General features: G+C 34.9%; 1 protein-coding gene across 1 annotated transcript; it reads right to left on the minus strand.

Moving 5' to 3' along the window:
* Nucleotides 1-1,946: 1,946 nt before the first annotated feature.
* mrps16 (mitochondrial ribosomal protein S16) lies at nucleotides 1,947-7,387 on the minus strand. The gene is made up of 4 exons (XM_042401025.1): nucleotides 7,226-7,387; nucleotides 6,227-6,257; nucleotides 3,268-3,534; nucleotides 1,947-2,460 (listed from the first exon to the last, which is right to left on the minus strand). The coding sequence occupies exons 2-4, from the start codon at nucleotides 6,237-6,239 to the stop codon at nucleotides 2,324-2,326; spliced, it is 417 nt and encodes a 138-aa protein (XP_042256959.1). The 5' UTR covers nucleotides 6,240-6,257; nucleotides 7,226-7,387; the 3' UTR covers nucleotides 1,947-2,323.
* Between the last annotated feature and the right edge of the window lie 516 nt (nucleotides 7,388-7,903).

Below are 7,903 nucleotides of genomic sequence, written 5' to 3' on the forward strand. Positions count from 1 at the left end.
TGCGTTCAGTGTCACATAGCATTGAAGTGGTCTAGGTTTATACTGAAATTGTGTGATATTCTATCACATCTATTACACATCTGAAAATAAACAGCTAACATTTTAGCTAACCTATCATTTATTTTACTGCAAATATCTTAGAGCTCAAATAGTTAATAGAATGTAATATGAAAATAGTGTCATATAACTGTACATGTATTGTTTTGCTTTTTCTAAAGCTGTATTGAATTAGTTGTTCTATTACAATAAAGGTGGCAAATAGTATTTTGTTTTCTTTGCTACTGACATTTATTTCAATCCATTATTTACAGACAGCACTGTGGCAATCAGCTGGACTTGATTGAGAAGGTCATATGACTCTGACTTAAGAAATGACATTGAGCAATTTATTGATAACATATTAAACTGAACTGAAAAGTCATGCTATAAATAGACTGTTAGTCATGATACCAGCAGGGTTAATAAGCGGACTCAATAGCACCAGAAAGAAATGCGCTGTGATGAAGTTAAACTCAAAATTTCTCTTGATCTTGAAACCTCAGGCGGTTTGGGTAAAGCTCTCCACACCCCTGTTTGCTTAATAGAAGATCATTTCTGAAATGCTAGGCAACGAAAAAAACAACTAAAAAAACCCATAATATTTCCTGCTCACCATGTCATACTAGATACAGTAGCAATAATTTCATTATAGAGTTGAAATTACTTTGGACATGTTTTTAAATTTAATCTATTGTGTGCTAGAAATACATAAATCAGATCAGTTGATTGTCAACTACCTTGACAGGAATTACTGATCTACATTTTTTCTGCTTTGCAATTTAGTTACTGTCAGATGCTTAGTTTACCAAAAGGTTAAAGAATCAAACTGACCTTTCTTGCACAATCACAAAGGAAATGACACAATATAAACAGCAGAACTATTTTAAGTTTCATATTTGTTTCTGCAGTATTTCATATGGAAACCTGGGTGTTGTCAAGTGTATCTTGGCTCAAATTAGTCTTTTTATCACTTACTGATTGACGCAAGCGACACAAAAGGTCTGGAATACAGATGTGTTTGAGATAAAACAAGCATGCAAGGACAACCTCGTGACAGGCACACCAGACAGCAGTTTATACACACAGAAGAAAATTCATCATCGAAGTATGAATTATATTTCAGTTCAATTACAGCGTTTTGTGATAGTTCGTTAAATGATTTGTAGAACAGTCACCTTGACAGTGAACCCCTTTTTGTGAGAAGAAAATTAAGTGCAGAAATGAACATATACATATTGTATATAAGTGAATGCTTTCTCTGCATTATGTTTAACAAGATGTGTGCATGTGGAGTTGTCTGCAAGCTTTTTTGTACAATATGAGTTCATACAAGATAACATTTGCTGATGAGGATGCAAATTGAACCAAGTTCCATATTTATTTGGTAAAATCTATTCTGAAACAGATTATATATTTACTGCATTTTGGTGGTCACTGATACAAGTTAGAGCTCCCAGTATGGCCAAGATGATACCTGAATTTGATCTGTAAATGATCTGTGAAAAAATGTCACAAGGCTTCGCACCTGTCTTTGAAACATTAAACAGATGATTGATTGTATCATTTATAAAGCACTGTTGAACACATAACGTAACTTTTCTAAATGAACAGTAAGTTTCCAGTTGACAAAGGCTGCCATCACACCCAGTAAAGTGTAAGTAAAGGTGGAGAACGTGATATTGAACCAAAAAGGAAAATGCTGAAAAGCTTGCCAATAATCAAATAAACAAACCCACCCACTTCTGATTTCTTTCTTTTCTTGTTTGACATCATTGACGTACACTTCTGATAAATGTGTGCACAGGCAAATACATGCAGTCTAAAAAAAGAAAGACAAAGACAAAAGAAAGGAGGAAAGGTTACAAGGTTCACAAGTCAGGTTCAAGAGAAACCAAACAATGAATCAATTTCTTTGCATTCTTCATCTATCATCCATTTAATGATAAATGACACCTCAATGGCACCTCAACTCAAAAATGCAATAATATTGAAATACTTAAATGAAGTCACATAAGTCAGTAAATACAAACAAATGACTGTTATAACACTCCACACTAATAAACATAACCCGAACCTTTTGAATTTTATGAAACATCACTTTTAATATGAATAGTTCACAGAGACCATTGAAGAAACAAGAACTACTGTACAATATGCAATATCTGAAGTTGCTACAAGAGGTCCATCCAACGAGTCAGGAAACAAATTGATCAGTTCTCATTCCAAATAACTGTGACTGATCCTTTTGTCCTGGACAGTGACACACAGTCCCCAGCTGTAAGTCTCACACTTCAGCCTGCTTCTGTCCTTCCTCCGGACCTTCCTCTGATTCTGTCACTGTGTCTGTTGGCTCCATTTGGGCTCTGCGACGCTCGGCCTCAGTTATCGTCATGGGATGCAGAGGGAAGAACCCTGCCAACCCTGCAGAAAGAGAGAAATAAGAGGAGAAGAATACATCTTTCATTACAGAGTCGTTGCCCAGGGTTGCCAAAATGTTTTAGGAATATTTAGGTAATACATTGTCATTTTAAAGAATAGGGCTCGCAATTTTCTACCTCTTGACTTTGTCTCTAAGTTCTTTGAGAAATATACAATGTAGTACAAAGTCAAGAGGATATGATATATAGCACAACAAGCTAGCAAAGCTCTGTAAATGGAACAGAAACGGAGCAGTTTCGAAACAAACTGACGTGACCATAATCTTCATGGTGAAGGAACATATCACCGAGTGCTACGGTGTTTTTGTTTTGTAGTTTTTGGACAATGGAGCTCTACGGCACAAAGGAATATGATATATCAGGCTTTAGAGATGCACACAATACTTGTTAATAGGATTGTTCATTGTTGGTTAGTTAGTTAGTTAGTAAGAATAAGAAAAATATAGAAAATCAGCAGCCTTATTCTTTAAGATCATTTGAAATCCTTGAAGCCCTTCTAAATTTAATTGAATGATAAACATGTCATTACCCCAACTTATGGATTTTTGGAAAATCAACTGAGTGATGCATTAGAGGCAAGTCAAATATGTCAATTAAGAGTCAATACAAAGAAGAATATCTTTACATGAATATTGCAGAAAAGGTGGAGGTACTCATTAAAGCTATATGGACCTCCTTGATTAAACAAATTACTATGACCAACACAATTCTCTGAACAGGTCAACAAAATAAAATTGTGCAATGTTGATCCACCTTAAAAGAACATGTTAACACAACACTGAATACACACCTAGAAGTTTGGCCACTGGCTTTGTGGGATGTGCGCCACAGCCGATCCAGTACTTGATTCGGTCGTAGTTGAAGCTGACAAGTTTCTCGTTGTAGATGTTTGGCAGGGGGTCATATGAGCCCAGTTGTTCTATATATTTACCATCTCTTGCCCTTTTATTGAATGCTGCCACAATGCGATAAAAGGGTCTGTTTGCTTGTTTGTGGCCTGCAAGAGCAAATCGGATGACAACGTACCCCCCGTGGTACTTCTTCAGCAGGTGTGATGCTGCAGAAGGAAATGAAAGGACAGTAAGAATTGACTGAGAGAACAAAATGAGTATCTTGTGATTGTTAAACACTTCTCTGCATCAGTGAAAGGTTCATAACCTGCTTTTTCCATTTTGTGTGTTATCAACATTTAGCCAAGTAAAGACTGTACTGTCAAAGGCCTTAACTACGTTGTGCAAGGCATTTTCTGAGAAGATTTTTTTTTATTACAGCTAAAATAATGAACTGATTGATAATTATATTCATTGGGAAACTAAATGGCAAGTTTATCAATGATTTAAAACTCATAATTAGATGCAACCCAAATTTTGACAGCATGAAATCCTGTTTACACCACAGATGGATTAATTAATTGATTCCATGCTGCCCCACTCACAGTTTCTTTGAACAAGATGGAGGGAAGAGAAGTGAGGGGAGGAGCAATATTACCACTTGCTTTAGGTTAGAGTTATTTATTTTAATTTTGAGTCTTATACTCTGTCTATTGCTTTTCTCTTTTATTGCAAAGTACTTATGTCTGCATTAGAAAGGTGCTGTTTATTAGGTACACCAAACAAAAACTGATGTAGTCTGATCTGATTTATGATCTGATTTACCATAAAGTTGAATCAACACCTCTCATAACCATCATAACCTTTATGAGGGTAGGATTAAGCTTACCTTTGTTAGCTTTATATTTTGCAAAAAAAGTTTTGCAGAATTGCTACAGTAAGCAGACGGGCTGACCGCTCAGCCCCTCTCTTCAATCAGCTCAAGATCCTGACAATTTTTAACATAAACAAATACCAAACCTGCATTTTCGTTTTAAAAATTTTGCATCAGTCTGCTTCACTTCATATTTGAATATAAATGGCCTCTCTCTCTCTCTCTCTCTCTCTCTCTCTCTCTCTCTCTCTCTCTCTCTCTCTCTCTCTCTCTCTCTCTCTCTCTCTCTCTCTCTCTCTCTCTCTCTCTCTCTCTCTCTCTCTCTCTCTCTCTCTCTCTCTGTCGTAACGAGTTGACTTAACACAAGTGTGCTTCAGTGAGCGTGCGCACTCAATGGCATACACGCTCACACACTCACGTACACACTCACACTCCCACGTACACTGAAACACACACACCCTCATTACATTATTTTATTTCTTTTATTTCTTTTTGACAGCTTGATTTATGCTGCCTACTTTATATTTGATTTTTGATTCTGTGGTTGCTTGTTTGCTTATTTTTGTGGATTACATGGCTTTTGTATTTACTTATAATGAGTAATGAGGTGAGATTCCTTCCATAAGCGTATAGGAGTTTTCTAACTCTCACCTGCACAATTTATTTCTTCTCTTTTGTTATTGTGTTTGCTGCTATGCTATGTTATGCTGCTTTGTTTTACTGTGCAAATAAATACATACATACATAATAAATAAATGTATTTATGATATGGTTGTAGCTAGGTGTATTTAATAACCTGGCAACTGAGTGTATATTTAAATATATCATATGTTCATGTAGAGCTGAAGCAATGACTTGATCACCTGATTAGTCAACAGAAAATTAAGATGAAACGACTTTGAAAAGTGAGTATTCATTACTCTTGCTTAATCATGCAAAATGGCAAATATGATATAATTCCATCTTTTCAAATGTCAAGAATTGCTCCTTTTGTATTAGTTGTAATTGAATGTCTTTGGATTTTGGACTGTTGGCCAGACAAAACAAGTGAGTGGGCTCTTCTTTAAAATATGCCTACAGCAAATGACATTTCGAAAGCTAATGTGTTTTGACTGTTGAGAAAGCAACGTGTAGCAAAGCTCTCTATACCTGCTGCTTATGCTTAATGTAATACTTCTTACAAAATACATGTGAAACATGTAGCTAAAAGTATTACTTTAGATGTTATATTTATTTATCTTGATAAAACTCTAAGCCAGGACCTGCTGACAAAAACATCAGGATGTGAACACCAGTCTGTGCCTAGAACTGAAAAAACTCAGAAAATTAAACAATTGTTTCACAACACGTACACTGTATTGAAGGTATTTCCAGAATCCCCCAAATCCTCTAACCAATTGGAAAAAAAAGGTTTTTTTTAATAGTTTTTAACCCTTTCCCAAGTTGTGTAACCCTTTTGCCAGATCCAAACGAAGTGTCAAAAATGACATATTTCCTATTCAATTTCTTCATCACCAACTAAAATATCAATATAAAAAGAATATTATCACTTATATTGGCATGTAAAGTATTGTGCAAAAGTTTCAGGCAGTTAAGACGTTTGATTCTTATACATCATGCAATACATAAATAAAAACTATTCACAGCATTATTTTTGAAAGCACTTTACTTTTAGTGCCTAAAACATTTGCACAGTACTGTATATTGATGTTTCCTTTCAATATTTTATTGTTTTTATTTTGTTCACACTACATAATGTCCTGATATTGTATTTTACAAAAAACACAAGGAAATGTAATTTCAGGCTACCTGGATTATGAAATACGGGTGCAACTTGAGAATGGTTAAAAATCTTTTATCGTGCAGCAAAGACAAAATTTTTACATTTAGATGAAAGAGTCTTTGATTTTGGAAAAACCATCATAACAGTTTTATTAAACAGCCTTATAGGTTTCTCATTGCCAGATATAAGTTTTTCAGAAAAAGGGGGATGTGTAACTAAGTAATACAAGAAAAACACGATCTGGGACCAAGTGTGTACTTACATAGATGGACCATGATGCTAGCTGAATAATCCTGCAACAAACAAAAAGTCACCTTTAAAACAAAGTGTATATTATATTTAACTTATACACAACAACATCAGTAAGTCTCATATTGTTGCACATGTATTACAAGTGGTGGAAAGTAACTAAGTACATTTACTCTGTACTGTACTAAAGTCTTTTGAGATACTTGTACTTTACATGTGCATTTCTATTTGATGCTACTTTATACTTCCACTCCACTACACTGCAGAGGGAAATATTGTACTTTCTGCTCCACTACATTTATTTGACAGTTTACGTACTTTTCAGATGCAGATTTGACACAATGGATAATATAACCATATAACATCTTTAACACATTATTAAAGATGAAACCAGTGGTTTCCAACCTTTTTGGCTTTTGACGTCTTACAAAAAGCAGTGTGTAGTCAGGGTCACATTTCAGATGTCTATCTGAAAGTTGTTAACAGCTCCACCAAATAGTGATTTTTCCCTCTTAACTTCTCACATGGTTTCATTTCAATCAATGTTCAAATGATCCAATATTTCATCAAAAATCAAAGATTAGAGGTGACCCTTTGGAGGGACCCCGACCCCTAGGTTGGGAACCACTGGATTAAACTCGCTAACTGTATATAAACTAGCTCCACCTCAAGCAGCTACAACAGTAACATGCTGCTCTAATACTGATGCTTCAGTATCTAATGATGTCATATATAATAATATATCAGTCAGAGGGACCAAACCACTACTCTTACTGCAATACTTAGAGATTTTGATGCTTATACTTACGTATTTTTACTACAGGACTTTTACTTGTAATAGATCATTTTTACATTGCTGTATTTGTACTATTACTTAAGTAAAGGATTTGAATACTTCTCCCAACACTGTTTATCACATCGATAGTGAAATAAGGGGCTCTCCGGAGCTGCTGCTAACGGCTAACTGCAACAGTATCATCTGTTTAGAAATAAGCCAAATTTGGCGGAATACCTTTCAGGACGTTGAACGAAGTAAAGCAGAATCTTCCCTGTTTTATATTCGCTGGAACAGATGATATTATTAACGTTGTTTCATATATGTCTCAGCAGATGAAGTAATGTCACATTTGTCAGTGCGCAGCCATGTTTAAACAGGAAGTGACATATGTGAATGCATCCTCGGATTATTGCATTTCCGGGACGCAAGATGGCGCTGCTGCACCGCTCATTACTTGTACAATGCATCCATGTACTCATACTGTGCAAGGATGTTAACATTTCCAATGTAAACGTTTATGTTTCAGTCTGAAGTAATTTCTACTCGTTACAACTATTTTGATGAATTAATGTCAGCTTTTAAAATGTCTCTTGGAAATTAAACACAAGTTTTTTTTTTATACTTTTCATTTTCATCTCTTTTGGTCAGAGGTGGTATAAGTACTCAGATTCTTAAGTAAAAGACAAAATGAAACTGTAAAAAATAATCATTTACAAATAAAAGTTCTGCATTTACTATTTTTACTCAAGTAAATGTACAGAAATATTACCAGCATGCCAGATATACTTTAAGTATCTAGAGTACAACTCATTATATAGAATGTTAGGCATCTATTATATATTATAGCTACAACATTACACTATTAGATTATTTTTATCAGAGCTTTAACATATAAGCCGTATTTTAACCTTA

The sequence above is a fragment of the Thunnus maccoyii genome, chromosome 3, assembly GCF_910596095.1.
Source record: "Thunnus maccoyii chromosome 3, fThuMac1.1, whole genome shotgun sequence".
NCBI classification, from domain to species: domain Eukaryota; kingdom Metazoa; phylum Chordata; class Actinopteri; order Scombriformes; family Scombridae; genus Thunnus; species Thunnus maccoyii.